This window comes from Pongo pygmaeus, chromosome 1, assembly GCF_028885625.2.
Source record: "Pongo pygmaeus isolate AG05252 chromosome 1, NHGRI_mPonPyg2-v2.0_pri, whole genome shotgun sequence".
Taxonomy (NCBI): Eukaryota; Metazoa; Chordata; class Mammalia; order Primates; family Hominidae; genus Pongo; species Pongo pygmaeus.
Genome location: NC_072373.2, coordinates 220,027,863 through 220,050,821, shown reverse-complemented (window position 1 = coordinate 220,050,821; position 22,959 = coordinate 220,027,863). Strand labels below are relative to the sequence as shown.

The following is a 22,959-nucleotide window of genomic DNA, read 5'->3' as shown; positions in this document are numbered from 1 at the left end:
GGTGACTTTCTCTTAAAAATGTTACCATGGAAAACTATCTTTAGTGCCATGTTGACGTAAAGAAAAAAAAGTATCTTAAGTAATAACGAAGGGTATACTGCAAGCTCTGCAATGGGAGGGACAGGCGGTGTCTTAGCTTTCTCCTCTTGGCATCAGTAGGCACCCAGGAATTAGCTGTAAAATGAACGAGTGTGAGCAATGGGTGGGATGTTTCCATTAACTCTCTCTCTAGAACTCATTGTGCAGAAGGGAGCCCTCCTGTGCCTTCATTTTAACTTCCTCACTAACATTCCCCTCTTACTCCCAAGCTCCCATCTCACATTTTTTATTTCCTTCCAGAGCTAATATGCCTCCAGCCTTCCACGTGACAAGTCAGCATGCCACCACAGCAGGCTTTTCAAAGACAGCCAGGCTTATAGTTCAGGCTGCAAAGTGCAAGACAAGTAAGCCTCTTTGAAAACACAGGAGTTCACAGCCACTAAGTCCCAGGTCTCCTCCCTACCTGGGTGATACAAAGCTGTCCTTTGAATTATGTCCCTTTTCTAATGAGATGTGGTTTTTATGAGACTGAAGGCAGAGACTGTATGTTCGGCTCCTGTGAAGAAATCACCTTTGCTCAAAAGCCCCCTTAGCAAGGAACTCTTGTTTTACGGGGCAGCTGGGAGTTTTATAAAGCCCATTCTATAAACACCCCCTTGTGTGCCCCTCAGTCTTTCCCTATTAATGCTGCAGGCTTATGAAGGGCAAACTGTTCAAAGCTCCAGCCCAACAGAAGAGGAGTACTTAACACCACAAACCAGACCCTGCTGGTGCTGGTCTGGTGGAAAAGATCTGAACACAAACAAGTTTAAAGAGACTGAGGCTTGCCAGCAACGTGCCTACAACAGTGTGCAGAAATGACAGGTCAATCAGATTTCCCATCTCCTCTTGACACCTACTGAGGCCAAAAGGAAAAGAGAACTGAGTCCAAAGAATTTTCTAAACTAGTGATTTCCACTGCCTCCCTAACATGGGTGTGGGGTATGTTGGTATTCTACTCCGGTTTCCAGTGATAACATCCAGTTGCTATCATACAGTTGTGAATCTGTAGAACAAACAGAAACTGCCTATCCGCATAATAGAATCCAGAGCCCACAAACTGAACCTGGCATTAGGAAGACAATGAAGACAGGCGGAAAGGAGAACATGGTGAATCTGGGTATCAGGAGCAGAAGGAGGCCACTATACAGACATATTCATTCTCATTCATTCTCCACTCTCCCCACCCCAGCCCAAGATTGAATTCTGATTAAAGGAGGCTGAATTGCAGAGCCTCCTTTAATCAAATTCGAGTTTTGAATTGAGTTGGGAAAGTTCTTGGCAATTAAGGAAAACATTTTCTAGAGCTGAGCAGAATACTAAGAAATTGCCTTGCTGCCTTCCTATAGCAAACATCACACCATTACGCTGAACATCTTATCCCCACTATCCAGAAACCTTGTTCCCAAGGCAGGGCAAGCGTGCGAGCTGAGCAGCGGGTGGTTCGGCTGTGCAGACACTTCCCCCGGCAGAAGCCCTGTCAGGAGTGATGGTAGAGCAGCTCACGTGGGCAGTGGCGCCTGCTGCCTCCCCACAGCCCTTTCCTCTCAGGCTTTCCCTAGCGGCTTTTTTTTTTTTTTTTTTTTTTTGGAGACAGGGTCTCACTCTGTCGCCCAGACTGGAGTGCAGTGGCGCAATCTCGGCTCACCGCAACCTCTGCCTCCCAGGCTCAAGGATTCTCATGCCTCAGCCTCTTGAGTAGCTGGGATTACAGGTGCGCGCCACTACCGCCCAGCTAATTTTTTGTATTTTTAGTAGTAGAGACGTGTTTTCACCATGTTGGCCAGGCTGGTCTTGAACTCCTGACCTCAAATGATCTAACCGCCTCAGCCTCCCAAAGTGCTGGGATTACAGGCATGAGCCACTGTGCCCAGCCCCCTCACTGCCTTTTACTGGAGGAGGATGAGATTGACTGAAATAGTGGGTCATTAACTGCTCAAGGACTTAATGCTGACCCACAGCAAAGTAGTCTAAATGCCTTTCCTGCCACCTGAAGAGAAACCTGGAGAACACTGTCTCTGGAAGTGCTCAGTCACGGCTCCACAGGCTTCTGGACAGATGTTGAGTCCACAGTAACTTGGCCTGGTAGTGCCTTCTTGAGTGGCCCACTTGGTTATCGCCCTCATCCCTCAGTCTTGGTGCCGCATGACTTCTGGGCTGTTCACAGCAAAGTGATGCAAGACTCTTCCACACAAGGCCGCGCCTGTCGGAAAGTCCTCAGGCAGCAAGGAGCATCTGCAGGCACAGCTGGGGGAACGCTCAGGCTTCCCCAGCGCTCCCATCAGGAATGTATGAGAACATACCCACTGGCTTCCCAAATGGCCGTGGGCCTTCTTTCTCCTATTTCTAGTGCAGACCACAGTCTGAGTTTCATTTGGTTCCCTGTCAAGTGAGAATTATCTGAATTCCCCTGGCGCCAGGCTGGTGACACATGCATCACAGCTGATGGGGCTGTGGCAGGTCTGACTGAAGTGGCCTGAACAGCCACGCTGAGGCCACCCTGGACACTGCTTTGGGTCCCAACCACTGTATCAAGCAGTTTCTCTCATAGAGTGGTAACTGCTTGAGATTCTCCTGTCACTTCTCCCAGCACTGAGGCTTAGCTCTGTGCCCAACACAGGATTAACAACCAAATAGTCTGATTCCTTCCAGGGCCAGGAAGATCTGGGGTTGGCTAGGCCCTGATGTCTTTATCAGGAAGCTACCTTGGGAATCTGGGAACAGGAGAATGGTCTGGGGAACTCAAGAATGAACAGACTAATGTAGACGAGAAAGGACAGCAGGGCAGTCAGAGGCAAAATGAAAACATCTGAAAAGTGACAGGGCAGAAGGTTGGGAGGGCTGCTGGAATGCAGACAGGAGGGGAAGTGAAGGGAAACAAAGCCAGAATCAGATGATGAAGACAGTACCTCTGGGTCTGGAGGGCTGGAACTTAGGAAAAAGAACTTTATATATTAAGAGAAGGCTGGCCCCATTACAAGGTTTCAAAGCTGGGGCATTTGGTGTACTTGGAGCTCTTGGGGACCTAAGGCACCAAGATAAAAAAAGTTTGGTGCAAGAGAGGTGGCCAGCTTTAGACAGTCAAAATAGGTTTCCTTGGCTAGGCGCGGTGGCTCATGCCTGTAATCTCACCACCTTGGGAGGCCAAGACAGGACGATTGCTTGAGGACAGGAATTCAAGACCAGCCTAAGCAACATAGCAAGACTTCGAATCTACAAAAAATTTAAAAATTAGCTGGGTGAGGTGATCTGTGTCTGCAGTCCCAGCTATTTGGGAGACTAAGGCGGGAGGAACACTTGAGCCCACGAGTGTGAGGCTGCAGTGGGCTACAATCGCACCACTGCACTCCAGACTGGGTGACAGAGTGAGACCCTGTCTCCAAAAACAAAACAAAAGATTCCTGATGTCTCAGGCTCAGAGTGGCCTAAGAATAAAAAGAATTCTTACTATGTCTTCATCCTTGTTTCTGCGTGGTCACAGTTAAATGGCTTGTCTGTCACAATACCTAGAGGACATGCTAATCTGTATGTGAGAAAGTGTGAGCTCTTCGAATAAAGAGGGTAGAATGTTAACAGTTTTTGAGATTAGGAAGCGTGTGGGGGAATGGGGGCGCGTGTGCAAAAAACACTCATCTTTTCAAGATTGGTGAGTGGAAGTATCACTTTTTAAAAAGAAAAAAATGGAGGAGAGAAGTTGATTATAATATAATCACCTTTCCAAGATACTTTTACCTGCGCATATTCTGCATAAATGCATATTTTATACATACTGGTGATGAAAGCATATATACAATTTTGTATGCTGCCTTTTCACATAACACAGGTATTTTCCACTCCATACAGTCTTCATAATTGCTTTTACTGGCTGCATACCCGTTTCCTCCCACTGATAGATCCCATGGCTGGTTAGCAGCAGCACTTGTTAGATACCAGGCCACCAGGAGTGCTGCTGATGGCTCCCATTCAGCACTCTCTATGCTAAGTGAACTGTCCTGCAGAAGTTTACAAAGTCAGCTCTGGGAATCCTAGTGCCCAGCCCCGGAGAGGAATACTGTCCAGCGATGAGCTGGCAAGCTGGCCCATTTGACTCACCGTCTCCAGGCATCTCCTGGTTGGATGTAGGGCCCAGGTACCTTAGCACAACCCAGAATAAGGCAGAGAGAGGTGCACAACCCCAGAATGTCAAAGCACACGACTTTTGCTGGCCAGGTTTGCAACTGAGGAGCCTGTCAGAGGCGTGTTGTAAAAATGATGAATGGCTGTCACATTTCCAAGGCTCTGGCTGATTTAGGGAGCTATTGGCAGGCACACCGCTCCCAGCATGTCAGCCAGTTAATTACTTCCAACTTTATCTTTCTTGTCAACACTTCTTGACAAATTGGCCATTATCTTTTTATTCTACAACAATGAGCACTGCTCCTTTTCTGGTGATGCCTGCAGGTTCTTCCCCCCCTTTCTGCTTCTTCACATCCAGAGAGAAATGAAGAGCTCTGAGAGAGACTATTAGAAAGAAGAAGCAGTCAGGAAAAGGATGGGGAAAAGGAGCAAAAGGGGTGGGCTGACAGACTGACTCCAAAGCTAATGTTCATCTCTCTTGACTCAAAACTGAGGTGATATTTTGGGTAGAGTCCTGATTTCTTGGCTTCTGAATGTCCAAGAACTCTGACTCAGTCCGTTATGTGGATAAAGTTGGGAAACAAAACTGAAAACAAGCTGGCACCTAGTGATCTGGCAGCTTCTAACTCTTCACATTTAATTGTAGAAGCAGATGTGAGCTGGTCTTCCACTCTATTAAGGAGTTGGGCCACAGTGTAGGAATAATGATGCCCATTCTGGGTTCAGGGAAAAGAAAAAAACATGCCTACCTTCTTGGTAATGGATGCCTCATGGAAGAGAACTGTGGCACTCTATAACTGGATTACCAGGATTCACAGCCAGTGAAAAGTCCAAAAATGTTTGGAGAGACTGGTGGTGCCCCTACTGATACATCCTATCATCACTGCATGAACAGTCAGAGGTGGCCATGAGGCAGAGCCCAGCACCTACTAGATTTCATCAGTTCTAAGACACACATTTTTTTCACACCTTAACATCTCTGAAATTGGGATGCAGCGTACAATTCAAGGTTTCAGAGCACTGGGACACAGTGTAACTGCTAGCACTTTCTTTCCCTCCCCCAGTGTTATATAAAAATCAGAAGCAGTTTCTCTAAGTCAGCATAAGAGCAGTCCCATTAAATCTCCAGGTAGTCCGAAGGATAAGCTAGTTTTTGTAGAAGAGTTTAGGGATACCACTGAAATACAGCAAGTTTCTCCCCTTAGAAGGGTCTTCTTTTGTAACAAAAGCCCCTCTGTCCTTTTGGCCAGCTTTAGGAGAAACCCCAGAACTCTCCTCTTCTTACAATTCCTTGCTGATGGAGAGGTTTCTCCACTGAAGAGCCTTTCCTGGGGTTCGTAAGACGCTCTGCAAGGGCAAGCTGTTACAGTGACCCTGGGGGAAGTCTTGACAGCAGCTGCAAGTAAATGCATGCTCTACTGATGACTGGTGAGAGATGTGGCCTCTTGGGCTGAATCTAAAAGTGCATTTGAAAAAAAAAAAAATGGGGCTACAGCAAAGATACAATCTGCTTCTGCTTTTGCTCTTTTCTCCTATTCTTTGCAGCATGGAGCTTTTCTACAAAGGGCACAGATTCCTACAGGCACACTGGCCCTTCTGAAGTCAGCGTGAACACAGAAGTTTGGAATGTGGTTTTTTGTTGTTTTGAGATAGTGTCTTGTTCTGTTGCCCACGCTAGAGTGCAGTGGTGCGATCATAGCTCACTGCAGCCTCAAACTCCTGGACTCAAGTGATCCTCCTGCCTTGGCCTCCTGAGTAGCTGAGACCACAGGCGCATGCCATCATGCCCCACTAAACTTTTTACAGAGACAGGGTCTTCCTATGTTACCCAGGCTGGTCTTGAACTCCTGGCTTCAAGCAATCCTTCTGTCTTGGCCTCCCAAAGTGCTGGGATTATAGGAGTGAGCCACTGCACCCAGCCTGGAATGTGTTTTGCTGTGAGCAAAACCTCACCTCTGTGGACTGACTGCTTTTTCTTCCAGCAGAGGTACAGAAAAAGAAAAGGACCACATACCTTTTCTGGAAGCCAGGAAACAACTGTAAAAGCAGGACTCATACTTTTAAGCAGCACAATACTGGCACCTTGGAAACATGTGTTTAGAATTAAGACAAAGAGTGGGTTTTGTTTGCCCATTTAGCCCCTTGCCTGCAGACTGTAAAACCCAGTCACCCTTGCCATTAATTGGTTGCTCAGGCATAACTGGCACAAATCCTCTAACATTCTTAAAGAATGACCAGGCCTGTTTTCCAGTTTGTGGTGCCTAAGTCAGGGTGGAGGTGTCTAACCCAAAGAGAAGCTCTGTAGTTCAGAGAACAGCTTGAGGGGGTGGACATGTGATCTTGTCCTGCAACCCCTGACAAGGTCTTGTCTCTAGCTAAGGATGATTTACTGAAATTGCAATATAATGGACATTTGATTTCCCTGTGGGGACAGATAAGCTTTGTTAGGTTACTGGGGATAAAATATGGGGACTACAGCTGCCCAGAAATAAGGCAGGTTTTTTTTTTTTTTTGACGGAGTCTTGCTCTGTCGCCAGGCTGGAGTGCAGTGGTGAGATTTTGGCTCACTGCAACCTCTACCTGCCGGGTTCAAGCAATTCTCTGGCCTCAGCCTCCCAAGTAGCTGGGACTACAGAAGTGTGCCACCACACCCAGCTAATTTTTGTATTTTTAATAGAGACGGGGTTTCACCACATTGGCCAGGATGGTCTCGATATCTTGACCTTGTAATCTGCCCGTCTTGGCCTCCCAAAGTGCTGGGATTACAGGCATGAGCCACCTTGCCCGCCCGAAATAAGGCAGTTTTTATGGGGACATGTTACTTTCTTCATTTTGTCAACATTAGCTGTTGCATGCGGCCCCTAGGGCCAGTGCAGGTTGAAGTAATCAGACATGTCATTTACACCAGCTTCTGGAATAAACAGGAGAGGGAGAAAACCCGATCTCAGATACTCTGTGGTCCTCTTGCTGATGATCTTCATAAGTAAAAAAGAGTGATGAGACACAGCCTGGTGATGTCTAGGAAGATGTATACAATGTATTATACAATAAGGAAGCTACCTCAAGTTATTGATTTAAAAAATGGGGTTGAAGCCGGATGAAGTGGTGGGCACCTGTAATTCCAGCTACTCGGGAGGCTGAGGCAGGAGAACTGCTTGAATCCGGGAGGCGGAGGTTGCACTGAGCTGAGATCTCACCACTACACTCAAGCCTGGGCGACAGAGCCAGATTCCATCTCAAAATAAATAAACAAATAAAATAAAAATTAAAAAGAGGGTTGAAACAAAGGATCTCAACTCTCCCAGTTTTCACTTTCTTTGATTCTATGACTAAGACCTAAAGAAGGAAAACTGGCCCCATGCAGGACAGAATGTGGCGCCCTACAATGAAGACCTTACCACAGTAAAACACTGGAAACGCCCATGGAGAGAGACCGTAAGTCTCCATAATAGATATTTAGGGGGAAGAGAACCTTCTGTTTGGAATTCATTATTTCATTTGACAAGTTCTAATTTAGTATGTATTTTGTCTTAGGCTTTATGCTAAGTGCTAGATGCTAGAGGTACTGTGGAAAATAAGACAAACATGTTCTTTGCTTTCACAGAGCTTACAGGTTAGAGAACTAGATACACAAAAAAGTAAAAACCGAGGCCAGGCGCAGTGGCTCACACCTGTAATCCCAGCACTTTGGGAGGCCAAGGCGGGTGGATCACCTGAGGTCAGGAGTTCGAGACCAGCCTGACCAACATGGAGAAACCCCATCTCTACTAAAAATACAAAATTAGCAAGGCATGGCGGTGCATGCCTGTAATCCCAGCTACTCAGGAGGCTGAGGCAGGAGAAATGCTTGAACCTGGGAGGCGGAGGTTGCAGTGAGCTGAGATTGCGCCATTGCACTCCAGCCTGGGCAACAAGAGCGAAACTCCATCTTAAAAAAAAAAAAAAAAGTACAAACTGAAATAAGTGCTTTTGTGGCAAATACCATGAAGAGAACAGAGTGCTTAGAGAAAAACATGGGGATTTATGTTAGACTAGGGTAGTCAGCAAATACTTTTATGATGAGACAACAATTGTGTACTAAATAATACTACTACTTGGTACAATACTACTACTTGATATTTGCTAGACATTGACTATGTGTCAGATACTAGTTCAAGTGTTTTATGTGCATTATCTATTTTTACGCAAACATCCTAATTCAAGTATCATACATATAGGAGAATATAACACCTAAGTGTACAGTTTGATGAATTATCATAAAGTGAAGACACCTTTGTAATTACCACCCAGACCAGAAACAGAACACAACTAGCTGCCAGCAGCTCAGAAGCACTGAGCCCCCTCCCAATCACTGCTCCCCTCTGTGTCCCCAGAGGTCTGTAAACCCTACTCTGACTTCTAACACAATGGGGTTGTTTGCTCAGTTTTTGAGCTTTATTATATAAACATTCAACACTATGTTTGTGAGATGCACCCAGGCTGCTGCATGTCACAACAGCTTTTCCTTTCTATTGCTGAACAGTATTTCATGGTGTGAATATACCACCATTTACCTATCTTACTGCAGATGAACACTTGGATTGTTTTCAGTGTTTGGCTATTACGAGGGGTAGTACGCGGACACTCTTGTCCATGTCTTCTGGAGCATGTGGGCTTGCACTTCTGCTGGAAAATATCTACAGCAGAATTGTTGAGTTACATATAAGGATATGTTCAGCTTTATAAGATACTGACAGATTGTTTTCCAAAGTGGCTTTACCAATTTACATTTCTACCAATGGGACATGAAAAGCTCAGTTGCTTCACAATCTCTGTCAACATTTGCTATTTTCAGTCTTTTCCATTTCAACCCTTCTGGTTGGCGTGCAGTGGCATTTTATTATGATTTAAATTTTTATTTCCATAATGACTAATGAGATGGGATAGCTTTTCATGTATTTATAAGCCTTTTGGATATCTTTGTGAACTAAGTGCCTGTTCACATCTTTTGTCAATATTTTATTTTTTTCTTTTTCAGACAGAGTCTCTCTATGTTGCCTAGGCTGGTTTCCAACTCTTGGGCTCAAGCAATCCTTCCACCTCAACCTCCCGAGTAGCTCAGACTACAGGTACACGCCACTGCACCTGGCTTCTTTTACCAATCTTTTAATTGTGCTACCTTTTTCCCTCTTATTGTTTGAAAAGAGTTCTTTATACACTCTGGGTATAATACATATACAATATTGAAGATAATAGAAATATTTCTTGCCTTTCATTCTCTTCATTGTGTCTTCCAATGAACAGAATGACTCTTTTGTTGCATTTCTTAATATTTTCCTTTATGATTGGTGTTTTTTGTATCTTGTTTAAGAAATCTTTGCTTATCTTAAGAAGCCACCTAATCTCCTACGTTATCCTCTATAAATTTTATTGTTTTACTGTTCACACTTAAGAGTTTAAATCTCCTGGACTTGAGCTTTTGTGTGTGGTGTGAGGTAACAATCAACAGTTTTTTTCTTTCAGAAAAAGGATCACTGAGGGAAAAAAAAAATTTTTCTTCCCCCATAAGGCTATTGAGCTGACTTAGCAGTCCTTTCCTCACCACTCTGTGGTGCTACCTTGTCATAAATCAAGTGTCTCTATCACATGGCTTGAGAGGAAAGGAATAAATACAGAAATATAAATACACAAAATTAAGTATCTCTATATATGTGGGTCTGTTTCTGGACATTTAATTCTGTTCCATTTGTTCATCCTATGTCAATACTGTACTGCCTTACTTATTGTAGCTTTATGATAAATCTTGATATGTAGTAGTGTAACTCTTCCAAATTTATTTTCCTTATCCAAAAATACCTTGGTTATTTAACCCTTTGCTTTATTTAATTCTCATGAAAACCCTGTGGTATGAGACAGTTTTGATTTTTATCTCCATTTCACAGGCTGGCAAACTCAGAGAAGTAATATGCCCATGGCCACACAGCAATCAAGTGCTAATGAGGGATTAGAATTCAGATTTATCTGCTTCTAGGCCTAAGAACTCAAGCGCTATATGTACTACCTCCTTAATCCTAATGCCAAATGACCCCGTCAGGGTATTTAATATGAATGCATTACAATTTTAAGAAATTCTCACATTCTAAATCATTCATTTGCGGTGAAAAAATCTTGTTTGGGCTGTGTGTGGTGGCTCAGGCCTGTAATCCTAGCACTTCGGGAGGTTGAGATGGGAAGATCTCTTGAGGCTAGGAGTTCCACACCAACCTCAACATAGTGAGACTCCGTCTCTACAAAAAAATTTAAAAACAGGCAGGCGTGTTGATGTGCGCTTGTATTCCCAGCTACTTTGGAGGCTCAGGCAGGAGGACTGCTTCAGCTCACGAGTTCCAGGTTTCAGTGAGCTATATGATTGCACTACTGCACTCCAGGGTGGGTAACAGAATGAGACTATGTCTCTAAAAAAATAAAAAATAAAAAATAAATTGTTTGGCAATTACCAAGGCCACTTTCCTGGTGGAACTCAGGAAAACAATGGAACAAGAGGGAAAAACCTCTAGGATTCCTTCCCATGTCTACAGAGGATCAGTCCCGCTCCTCACCTGGGCTCCCCGGGCACGGCCCCCCTCCACCTCTCCAGCTTTAGCTTCTGCTGCCATTATTCTTCCCCTTGACTCTTAGGCCACACTCGACTACTTATATTCTCCCACTAGTCCAAGTCTTTCACATAGCTGCACCTTTGCTCACAACATCCTCTCCCATTCCTGGCTATTTCCTCCTTTTTCTTTAAAACCTAGGTATCACTTCTCTAGAAGGCCCTCCTTGTCCTCTGTGTCTCCTATACTAGCATGTCACACTGTCCAAGAGTTCAGCTGTCTAACTAGACTGCCAGACACTGGGCCAGAATTATCGCTGGATTCTGCAACTTGAATGGTAGCTAACAGAGCTATAAAGTCCTGACAGAAATCAGAGAGACTTTTTTTTTTTTTTTACTATATTCCATAAATTAAAACGGACTCTGGCCAGGTATGGTGGCTCATGCCTGTAATCTTAGCACTTTGAGAGGCTGAGGGTGGAGGATCACTTGAGCCCAGGAGTTCAAGACCAGCCCTGGCAATACAGTGAGACCCCATCACTACAAAAAAGAAAGAAAGAAAGAAAGAAAGAAAAAAAGATAGCTGGGTGTGGTGGTGCACACCTACAGTCCTAGCTACTCGGGAGGCTGGGGTGGAAGGATCACTTGAGACTGGGAGGTTGAGGCTGCAATGAGCCATGGTTGCTCCATTGCACTCTAGCCTGAACAGAGTGAAACCCTGTCACAAAACAAAACAAAACAAAACAGGACTGTAAGAGAAGGCCTGAGAGAAAAGACTTCTAATAGGTTCAGGACACATTCTTTGATAGAAGTAGCAAATTAGAAAGCTTAGGGAAAAGATGGAAATATCTTCTGTGATGGACTTGGACTTTCAGTTGAGACAGGAATGGGATGGAGTGCTAGAAAGGCAGATATTTGGCCGGGCGCGGTGACTCACGCCTGTAATCCCAGCACTTTGGGAGGCTGAGGTGGGTGGATCAACAGATCAGGAGATTGAGACCATCCTGGCTAACATGGTGAAACCCTGGCTCTACTAAAAAATACAAAAAATTAGCTGGGCATGGTGGCAGGTGCCTGTAGTCCCAGCTACTTGGGAGGCTGAGGCAGGAGAATTGGCGTGAACCTGGGAGGTAGAGCTTGCAGTGAGCCAAGATTGCGCCACTGCACTCCAGCCTGGACGACAGAGCAAGACTGTCTCAAAAAAAAAGAAAAAAAGGCAGATATTCAATGGCTGTATAGAGTATGGCAGGCTGTGGTTTATTCAAAGACTTCAGAAGAAGTGAAATATTCCTTTGAGGTACACAATTAAAACTAACAGCAAGGCAGCTTCTTCTGAGATGTATTCATTCCACAAGCTGAGAGTGGGCAGCAGTCTCTCCAACGGGGCATTTTCAAGCAAATGAGATCTGACGTTCCTTTCTGGATAGAAGGAGAGACCACCCCTAGGTGCTCCCCTGCCCTGTGACCCTCGGATTACCTTGGTGCCAGCCCAAGGCAGTGCGGCCCAAACACTGTGAAGTCTTTTGAGAACCTCCAGATTGAGTACAACCTCACTGACTTTTTTCATTAAGAACATAAGCTTAATTTTCATAAACATCTTTTCCAGGAGCACCAAGCTAGCCCTCTTTCAACACCAGCAAAATGGAGAAAAGGAAAATCTCAACAGTATCCAACCTAGGTTTTCCAGATTTTGTCAGTTAATTCCCATTTTTAAGGTCACTCTGCTCACTGAAAGGAAGAAAAAGAAGGACTTAAAAGCCTCTTTCAGAGAGGGCAATACCATTTTAGTCCTCTACATCCTTCATGGTTTTCTCTACTGGCTTAGCTGTGCTCAAAACAAGGACTTCTTTTTCCTTCACTTAGATATTCAGAATCTAGGACATCATAAGGTTGTGGATGTTTTAGAAAATAGATAATCTTCTGGCATGAGAAATATCCTTAATTAGCTATTTTTCCTCAAAACTGGAGGGGGGTGAGTATTGACATTTGGGCAGCTTATGCAATTCAAGAGCTTCTGTCTTCTGTCTTCAAGTATTGCCTTATGTTAGAAATAAGTTTCCAGAAAATAAATGTCAAAGACCAGACACTCATGCTAAAGGCTAGATGCTTCTGATCCAAACTTACGAACCTCCTCCTACCTTTCCTAAAAGGGACTGTTACATGGGGTACAAATATGAATGATTAATTTATTTTCTGCCCAGATATAAGAATCAACTCATAACACTTTCCTGTTTGGGTGAGCTACTGGGAAGAATAAACAAAAGCTGGCTAGAACTCCACAAAGTTCCATTGTTCTTTTGTGCTTTCTCTGCTGCACTGTTACATGGGAGTTCCAAGGCAGCAGGGTCACGTGGGATGCTATACATCAGTGGTCCCCAATCTTTCTGGCACTAGGGACTGGTTTCGTGGAAGACAATTTTTCTATGGACCAGGGTGGAGGTGGGGAGATGGGGGATGGTTTCGAGGTGAAACTGTTCCACCTCAGATCTTCAGGCAGTACTTAGATTCTCACAAGGAGCACGCAACCTAGATCCCTCACATGTGCAGTTCACAAAAGGGTTCACACTCCTGTGAGGATCTAATGCTGCCACTCATCTGACAGGAGGCGGAGCTCAGGCGGTAATGCTCACTCACCTGCCACTCACCTCCTGCTGTATGGCCCTGTTCCTAACAGGCCATGGACAAGAACAGGTCTGCAGCCTGGGGATTAGGGATCCCTGCTATACATGACTGTATGGTACATAGCACTTCTGTGGCATGTGGTTTAAGCTCAGTGTCATTTGATGGCCAGGAGATCCACTTGAAAATCCCTATTTTTAGCAGACCTTGTAGGATGCCAACATTTGGGGCCAGATTCTCATTACTGAAATGAATGCTATGGAGCTAAGGCTGCGGTGCCTAGCTGGGCTAGACATTTGCAAAAAGAGAGCAGAGACTGGCAGACAGTGCCAATTCTCAACAGAATCTTTTGATTAGAATGCCAAGTTGCTATAAGGGCATCAGTAACATCCTCACCCTTTAGCAGGCAAAGGAGGCTGGGTTGTGAGAAAACAAACTCTGATCCACCTGATCCTCTACTGCTTTTTGATTCTGAGAAAAAAAAATTGTTCAGTAACTCCAGCTGCCTGAACAGAAATTACTTTCTGAGGAGCTAGAAGCCCTGACTGGAAAAGAGCTCTGGGGGATTATGGCATGGGAGGAGACCTGTCAGGCATCAGGCTTATGTGGGAAGGACCCACGCTGACTACAACAGTACAAGTAACTGCCTGAGTGGCTCCATAACATGGAAACGGCAATCGTATGCTCCAAAGACAGAGTTACTGTTTTAAGGACAGAGGAACCTTCGTATAGATTCTTAGTGAAAAGCTTATTTTAAGGATGTTTGCTGAAATTCCATGTTTTTCACATTTGTTTTCAAAAGAGCATTGTCCTTCATATATAGTACATGAAAAATTACAATATTCATGTTTTTTAGATACAAAGTCATACACAAATAGAGGAGGAATAATTTCAAATTGCAAAGCATACCAGCAAAGAAAGAGGGAAATGAGACTCTAGATATGGATTTATTAGGTGACAAGGATTCTTTTCTCTATATTTTAATATATTTTCCAAGCTTTGAACCACGGGCTAAGGATGGGCCTTGTTCTCTGTCCTGCCTAAAAACTGACAGAAGCGTGGGTGACCAACCCCAGACATGCTTGGCACTGCTGAGTTTTCATCTCTGTTGTAATCTTCTGACACCTCCTTGCAAAATATCAAGTGTTAGATGCTAATACTGGCCCCCTCTTTGTTGAAGGAGAAAGCATGTAAAAAGACAACTGTCCAAACCCTGTGGCTACAAAGTCTTTTTTTTGCTTCCTAAGAGATTTACTGTATTCTTCTATTTCTAGAACTTTTCTAAGTTGGAAGATTTCAAATGTGAGATAGTGTTAGATCCAGGTTGAGTAAGGATTTTATAAAATACTAAATAATGATCAGAGACGGGAATAATCAGCCTAGATAAAAGCATATTCAGCAGGATGTCAAAATATACCAGATCCTCATATAAACAGCATGGATTACATTAACAGGCCTCCCTGGGTGAGTAGCGTCTCTTTTGCCTACCTTATGCTCACCCCATGGTTATATAACCTTTTGAACGGAATTTGGAAATTCCTCTGACCCTGCCCTGCTTGCTGATAGAGTTGAGCCAGTGGCTGGCAGGGGCATAATCTAATAGGTGAAACTGGAAACACACAAATTCACAGTCCTCTTGTCTCAGCCCAGAGACTGTACAGGCAAGGAAAGAAAGACTCGCCCCATCTCCCTCCTCCCCTTCTCTGGCCTAAGTTGCCGCTGACTTCACCCAACAGGCACCTGACCCTCCCAGATGAGCTGGGAGGGGCTAAAGCCTGGTGCAGCCATGGTGGGGGTGGAGGTACAGGCAGCAAACAATATTTAAGATGCTGACTTGTGGAGCATTCGGGCTTGGGAAGGAAAGCTATAAGCTACCCATTCAGCTCCCCTGTCAGAGACTCAAGCTTTGAGAAAGGCTAGCAAAGAGCAAGGAAAGAGAAAACAACAAAGTGGCGAGGCCCTCAGATTGAAAGCGTAAGGTTCAGTCAGCCTGCTGCAGCTTTGCAGACCTCAGCTGGGCATCTCCATACTCCCCTGAAGGAAGAGCCTTCCTCACCCAAACCCACAAAAGATGCTGAAAAAGCCTCTCTCAGCTGTGACCTGGCTCTGCATTTTCATCATGGCCTTTGTCAGCCACCCAGCGTGGCTGCAGAAGCCCTCAAAGCGCAAGACACCAGCACAGCTCAAAGCGGCCAACTGCTGTGAGGAGGTGAAGGAGCTCAAGGCCCAAGTTGCCAACCTTAGCAGCCTGCTGAGTGAACTGAACAAGAAGCAGGAGAGGGACTGGGTCAGCGTGGTCATGCAGGTGATGGAGCTGGAGAGCAACAGCAAGCGCATGGAGTCGCGGCTCACAGATGCTGAGAGCAAGTACTCCGAGATGAACAACCAAATCGACATCATGCAGCTGCAGGCGGCGCAGACGGTCACTCAGACCTCCGCAGGTAAGGAGACCAGTCCCCTGCGGGAGTGTGGAGTGCCTCCCCATCTACAGCACTGCTCCTACATATCCTGGTCATCAGAACCACTACTGGGGCCTCTTTTGGGGGTATACTTTCCCTTTAGCAAAGGCTTATGCAGTATTTCCTTTGACTTCTAATGCTATGTAACTTTACCTAACACCTTCACGGGTCTCTTTTATCCACACAGTGTTTCAGCCTACCATTTTGGAGTGCTGAGATACTGCATGGTTTGCCCAAAGTCACCCAGCAAGTCTTAGAAGCAGGGTTCAAGTCTTCCTGATTGGTGTAGCTCTGCTACTTCCTCACCAAGAGCTGACAGGCTATACCTCAAGAAATTCCAAGGAAGCACCAAACTGTAACAGCTGTTCCTCTGGAAGCAAAGTTTTGCTAGAAACAGTTCTCTGGTGTTCCTAAGATTTACCGGGAATGAGCATTAATGGAATTTTGTGTCCTCTCTCTGTAAACATAACTCTTCTCATTGGCTCAGAGTTAAGTGTAGAGACACATAACCATGTGAAGAGTCCCTTTGTGTTCAGGAAGGATGCGGCTCCTTAAGGTTCCTCAATTGTGATACGTCTATTTTTTTCCATGGTCTTAAATGAATTTCTCCGAATACAGGATTTTTTAAATGCAATGCTGAAATATAGACTTAATAGGCCAAAAATAAGATAAATTTAATCTTTCTTTTGCAAAATAACTTTTATTTCTGGTTAGCTCAGCTCAGGTGGGCCAACATGAATTTACGGTTTAGAGATAAAAATTTGGTTTTCTGAAATTATCAGGAAAATATTAGTTGTAAGGAGCATATCCTATAGACATGTCATTTCTTGCTGATATAAAAACCATTGGTCCCATTATAAACTACATGAAGAACAAAGACATGATCAGCTTCTACTGACTAAGTGAATGGTTAACCTCAGCTCAAATTAAGAAAAAGTTTTAACATGAAACCAAGCTTGAAAATTCTGTTACCTGAACCAACATGTATCAATCACTTTCTAAGCATGGACTTCCTGGCCCTCAGTTTGGGATTAGAAAGGTATTCTCAGGCCATTTTCCAGACAAGTGAGTCCTGATTTGGTCTGTGAGATGAAACCAGACATGCGGAAGAACAGGCCAGACAGAGGAATCTGACCGTGCCACTTCCTGCTCATCCAAACAGGAGGCTTTCTCACCATCCTGCAAGGAGGTTCTTGGGGTCAGGTGCAGCTCTCCCACCAGGTCTCTTGCTCTTCTTGCCCAGGACATCATTCCTTATTTTTCTTCTCTATGACCAAGTGCTCAGTTACCCTTATATTCTATAAGTAGGTAGTCCCTTAGAGGAAGCAGTAAGTTGGTGCTTTCACCACTAAGAGGAAATGAAGAATAGTGATGGGGAAGGCACACGTACTCTGCCTCCCTTTCCCAAGGTGCTCTGCAAGAAAACCTAGGTGCCTCGGACAACTCCCATCTGCCATCTTGGTGCTCCTCTCTAAGGTCCCAGTGCAGTGGTCACCAAGAAAAGCACCCCGAGACATAGCAGGCAGGAAGCTTCTCTTGGATAGTAAGGGCCACAGTCTCTGAATCCTATCGGAAAAGGCTGTCTCTTCCACAGTGCTCTTTGATATTTAGAATACAGAGCCTAAATCCTGCATAAAGTAGCAGCTCCATGGCCCTAGAGTAAAAAACTGGCCAGTCTGATGCTCTCATTTCATTGTTTTAACAAAACTTCTGGGGGGAAGGCCTCAAAGGTTCTTCTGAGTGTTTTGAGGTCCTAGCTGGATGGAAGGGGAAAATATATGATAATAAAATCTATCTCCCTTAATTATGGTCTCAGGTGGCAGTAGCCACCACCTCTGAACAACAACAAAAACAACCAATGAGGAAACATCAACAAAACCAGACTCTATGAGATATTCACAACTGATTTGTTATAGAGGTAGCTGTCTAAGAAGTCTGAAGCTATCTGACAGGAGTATCCGTTACGTGGCCCTCATACACTGTAACATTTCTAGAATTCATGGCCCAGCTATAGCAGAATAATTTATTTCAGAGTTAACCTGAAACCACCTGTTGGAACGTCCCAGGTGAATGCTATCCAGGTGAAGGGCTTCCCTACCCCTCTGCTCCACCACTAGTAAAGCCAAAATACACCCCCTCTGGATCTCCCCATATCCACCTCTCCCAAATGCAGACACTGACAGGTAATTAACACCAGTGGGAATCCCAGGGTAGAAATAAAGGCTCAGTCTCTAAACACTCAACTCAGATGGAGCCTCTGGGTCTAAATGCTCACCCTGTGGTTTGTTCTCTTGTAGACGCCATCTACGACTGCTCTTCCCTCTACCAGAAGAACTACCGCATCTCTGGAGTGTATAAGCTTCCTCCTGATGACTTCCTGGGCAGCCCTGAACTGGAGGTGAGGTCATTACAGTCACTGGCCATGCCCTAATACCTGTCCTTCACCCCCTCAAGGGGACTACAACAACAGGGCCATTCACAGTTTAAAGAAAGGAAAATTCGGCTGGGTGCAGTGGCTCACACCTGTAATCCCAGTACTATGGGAGGCCGAGGCAGGTGGATCACTTCAGGTCAGGAGTTTAAGATCAGCCTGGCCAACATGGTGAAACCCTGTCTCTACTAAAAACATAAAAAAAATTAGCCAGGCATGGTGGCGGGCACCTGTAATCCCTGCTATGCAGGAGGATCGCTTGAACTCAGGAGGCAGAGGTTGCAGTGAGCTGAGATCACGCCACTGCACTGTAGTCTGGGAGACAGAGTGAGACTCCATTTCAATTAAAAAAAAAAAAAAGGAAAACTCAAACACAAGCAAACACACCAAACACCACAGAGCTATGCAAACACTCAGTTTATGCCCTGCACTCCAAACCCAGGCATCTGTTTGGCCCCTTCAAATCATTATCAGTCAAACACCAAGCCTTCTAACATAGATGAGATTATTCTTATAACCACCACATAACTTAGTTTAAATCTCTTGCCATGTCCTAGAACAGCTATTCCTTGGGGGAGGAGAAAAGAAAACACGAAGGCAGCATCAAAAGTATCTGGATTTTCACCCAGGCACAGTGGCTCACACCTGTAATCCCAAGTTTTTTGGGAGGCGAGGTGGGCGGAACAATCACCTGAGGTCAGGAGTTTGAGACCAGCCTGGCCAACATGCTAAAACCCCGTCTATACTAAAAATACAAAAATTAGCCCGGTGTGGTGACAGGCACTCTGGTCCCAGCTACTAGGGAGGCTGAGGCAGGAGAATCACTGGAACCCAGGAGGTGGAGGTTGCAGTGAGCCAAGATTGCACCACTGGACTCTAGCCTGGGCAACAAGAGTGAAATTCTGCCTCAAAAAAAAAAAAGTATCTGGATTTTTCCCTCCAAGCTTCATGTGCACTCACCCCCAGGCCCAATTCGCATCGTTCTTCCACAGCAGTGCACCACCCGCCCCAGCTCACCAGCAGTGGGGCAGCATCACTGCTCGAGCGAGCCAGTGTGACTGCGGGAGTGCAGATATCTACTGGCTCTGCAGGGACAGGAACAGGTTGGGAAGCCTGCCCTCTTGCTCCTGCCTTCTGCCCCTGCAAGTCCCTCACCAGAGTATCCCCTGTGCTTCAGGTGTTCTGTGACATGGAGACTTCAGGCGGAGGCTGGACCATCATCCAGAGACGAAAAAGTGGCCTTGTCTCCTTCTACCGGGACTGGAAGCAGTACAAGCAGGGCTTTGGCAGCATCCGTGGGGACTTCTGGCTGGGGAACGAACACATCCACCGGCTCTCCAGACAGCCAACCCGGCTGCGTGTAGAGATGGAGGTAAGCACAAGGTCAGGGGCCCCATGACTGGACCAGTGCCACTACACATGACTGCATACAACTCCGGGGGTGCCATTCCTATTCCGATTCAAGACAAATCTGTATATTCATTGTGATGGTTTTCCTGCAAGTTGTAATGGAGTTGAGGAAAAATAGGTATTTTTCCTTTCTGCACCCCCCAACCCCCCGACAAAAGTGGGGCTGCAGGTGGGACAGGAAGAGGCCAGACCCAGGCCAGAGTAGAGCAAATTCAACAGTCAGCTGTGCCAAACACTAGTCTCTGCTCTGGCCGAGCATGCGGTCCTTTAGGTGCAAATCTTACTGATACTGTTTGGGGACCCTTGCTGAAGGTCTGAAAGCACTCACTATATCCTCACGTTTCTCTTACGGCAGCTTTGTGTAGGATTCAGCAAAAACATAGCTGCACCTTATAGGCAGGAAAGTGAGGAATATAGAAAGAGAGACTAATCGAGGCCATATGGTTAATCAGGAAAGAAGTTCGAGCCTTGTTTTCTGATTCCCAGGTTAACACAGTAAACTAGAGGTAAACAAGTAATAAAGTCTTATTAGATTCACACCTATAAAAAAGATGTTTGGCCACGGGACTGTCAGGAGAGAAGGGGTATAGAGACAGCATGAAATGGAGCCTGCTGCACTTTCTTTAAGGCTCTGCTCCTCCTGACAGGACTGGGAGGGCAACCTGCGCTACGCTGAGTACAGCCACTTTGTTCTGGGCAATGAACTCAACAGCTATCGCCTCTTCCTGGGGAACTACACTGGCAATGTGGGGAACGACGCCCTCCAGTATCATAACAACACAGCCTTCAGCACCAAGGACAAGGACAATGACAACTGCTTGGACAAGTGTGCACAGCTCCGCAAAGGTGAGATTTGGGGGGACAGGAAAGGAGAAGTTCAGGTACAAGCTCATAATCCCACTTGAGGAGAAGAGTGAATTATAACTGTACAGTTGATATTCCGGTTTTGGTATTCTTTCTGACGCTGGCTCTAACTCCTTACCTGATGTCTGGTCTATCACAGTCAACTTACTAGCACTGGGTCTGTTTCTCATGCCAGGTGGCTACTGGTACAACTGCTGCACAGACTCCAACCTCAATGGAGTGTACTACCGCCTGGGCGAGCACAATAAGCACCTGGATGGCATCACCTGGTATGGCTGGCATGGATCTACCTACTCCCTCAAACAGGTGGAGATGAAAATCCGCCCGGAAGACTTCAAGCCCTAAAAGGAGGCTGCCGTGGAGCACGGATGCAGAAACTGAGACACTTGGAGACTGGATGAGGGCAGATGAGGATAGGAAGAGAGTGTTAGAAAGGGCAGGACTGAGAAACAGCCTATAATCTCCAAAGAAAGAATAAGTCTCCAAGGAGCACAAAAAAATCATATGTACCAAGGATGTTACAGTAAACAGGATGAACTATTTAAACCCAATGGGTCCTGCCACATCCTTCTCAAGGGGGTAGACTGAGTGGGGTCTCTCTGCCCAAGATCCCTGACATAGCAGTAGCTTGTCTTTTCCACATGATTTGTCTGTGAAAGAAAATAATTTTGAGATCGTTTTATCTATTTTCTTTAAGGCTTAGGCTATGTGAGGGCAAAACACAAATCTCTTTGCTAAAAAGAACCATATTATTTTGATTCTCAAAGGAGAGGCTTTTGAGTGTTACAGAAAGGAGTGAAGGAGGCAGGTGGGAGATGGTATTTATATTTTTAAATCCAGTGAAATTATCTTGAGTCTCCACATTATTTTTAAAACACAAAAATTGTTCGGCTGGAACTGACCCAGGCTGGACTTGTGGGGAGGAAACTCCAGGGCACTGCATCTGGCGATCAGACTCTGAGCACTGCCCCTGCTCACCTTGGTCATGTACAGCACTGAAAGGTACAAAGCACCGGCAGGAGGTGGACAGAGTTTCTCATGGATGCCGGCACAAAACTGCCTTAAAATATTCATAGTTAATACAGGTATATCTATTTTTATTTACTTTGTAAGAAACAAGCTCAAGGAGCTTCCTTTTAAATTTTGTCTGTAGGAAATGGCTGAAAACTGAAGGTAGATGGCGTTATAGTTAATAATAAATGCTGTATATAAGCATCTTATTTTGTAAAAATAAAATATTGTGGTTTTGTTTTAAACATTCAACGTTTCTTTTCCTTCTACAATAAACACTTTCAAAACATGAGTATTTTCTTTTTAAATTCTTACCATTACCACTGAGAGCAGGATAAAAAGTTAAAGTTAAATCAGAGAGTAAGCAGTGACAGAGGCCCGGGGTTTGTTTTGGTGTTCAGGGCAACCAAGCGGGGAGCAGAAGCCAAAAGGGAACAGGTGAGGGACAAAAGGGCAGCAACCAGGACAATTCTTTATAAAGGGGATTACATATCTGGGGCTGGGCAGTGAAGGCATCCAGCCTTATCAGACCCTCTATTCTACTTAGGATAGAGAAGCAAAAACAGGCCAGCAGACCTTACCCTAATGCTCGGGGCTAACCAAGTAAAAGTGGTGTGTGTGCGCTTTCTAATAAATAACCACTCAATCCTCTGTCCCCAAGAAAGCAAATATATTTACTGATATGTGAGCTTTAAGGAGATGGGGGTAGTTTATACTATCTCAGTGTTAGCCCTGATTTGAGATTACATCTCGGATTTAATTTGCCCTGTAGCAGATAGGTTTAAAAAGTCAATAGGTTGCAAGACAGATTGAACTAGTAGCAAGAGAACAATACTGTCAACAGAACACAGTTTTTTAAAGCAAAGACAAAAAAATAAGAAATAGCTGCACAAGACCAGGTGTGGTGGCTCACGCCTGTAATCCCAGCACTTTAGGAGGCTGAGGCGGGTGAATCACGAGGTCAAGAGAGCGAGACCATCCTGGCCAACATGGTGAAACCCCCTTTCTACTAAAAATACAAAAATTAGCTGGGCATGGTGGCATGGGCCTGTGGTCCCAGCTACTTAGGAAGCTGAGGCAGGAGAATCGCTTGAATCTACGAGGCAGAGGTTGCAGTGAGCCAAGATTGTGCCACTGCACTCCAGCCTGGAGACAGAGCGAGACTCCATCTAAAAAAGAAAAGAAAAGAAAAGAAATAGCTGAACAAAGATGTTTTTGTGTAGGGCTACCCCAATTGTTTCAAAAAGAATTTAGGGAAGTTGACTCAAATGTGTATACTAAAATAAGCTCTAAAAAAGCAGACAAATTGGTGAAGGGAAAATAAGAGTAGGAAAAATAAAACAAAGCCTGTGGGGGTTGGGGGAGGGTTAGTAGTAAAAACAGGTAAGATGTCTGGAATT

The 22,959-nt window shown here is 45.1% G+C and overlaps 2 protein-coding genes across 2 annotated transcripts in view; one reads left to right on the top strand and one right to left on the bottom strand.

Annotated features, from left to right (window-relative positions):
* The window catches only part of MTOR (mechanistic target of rapamycin kinase), a 157,063-nt gene that overhangs the window by 69,594 nt on the left and 64,510 nt on the right, over positions 1-22,959 (bottom strand). The gene's annotated exons all lie outside the window — the stretch shown is intronic.
* Positions 9,215-21,851, top strand: ANGPTL7 (angiopoietin like 7). The gene is made up of 5 exons (XM_054439701.2): positions 9,215-15,825; positions 18,141-18,241; positions 19,452-19,646; positions 20,332-20,530; positions 20,724-21,851. Exons 1-5 carry the CDS (start codon positions 15,456-15,458, stop codon positions 20,891-20,893), a joined length of 1,035 nt encoding a protein of 344 aa, XP_054295676.1. The 5' UTR covers positions 9,215-15,455; the 3' UTR covers positions 20,894-21,851.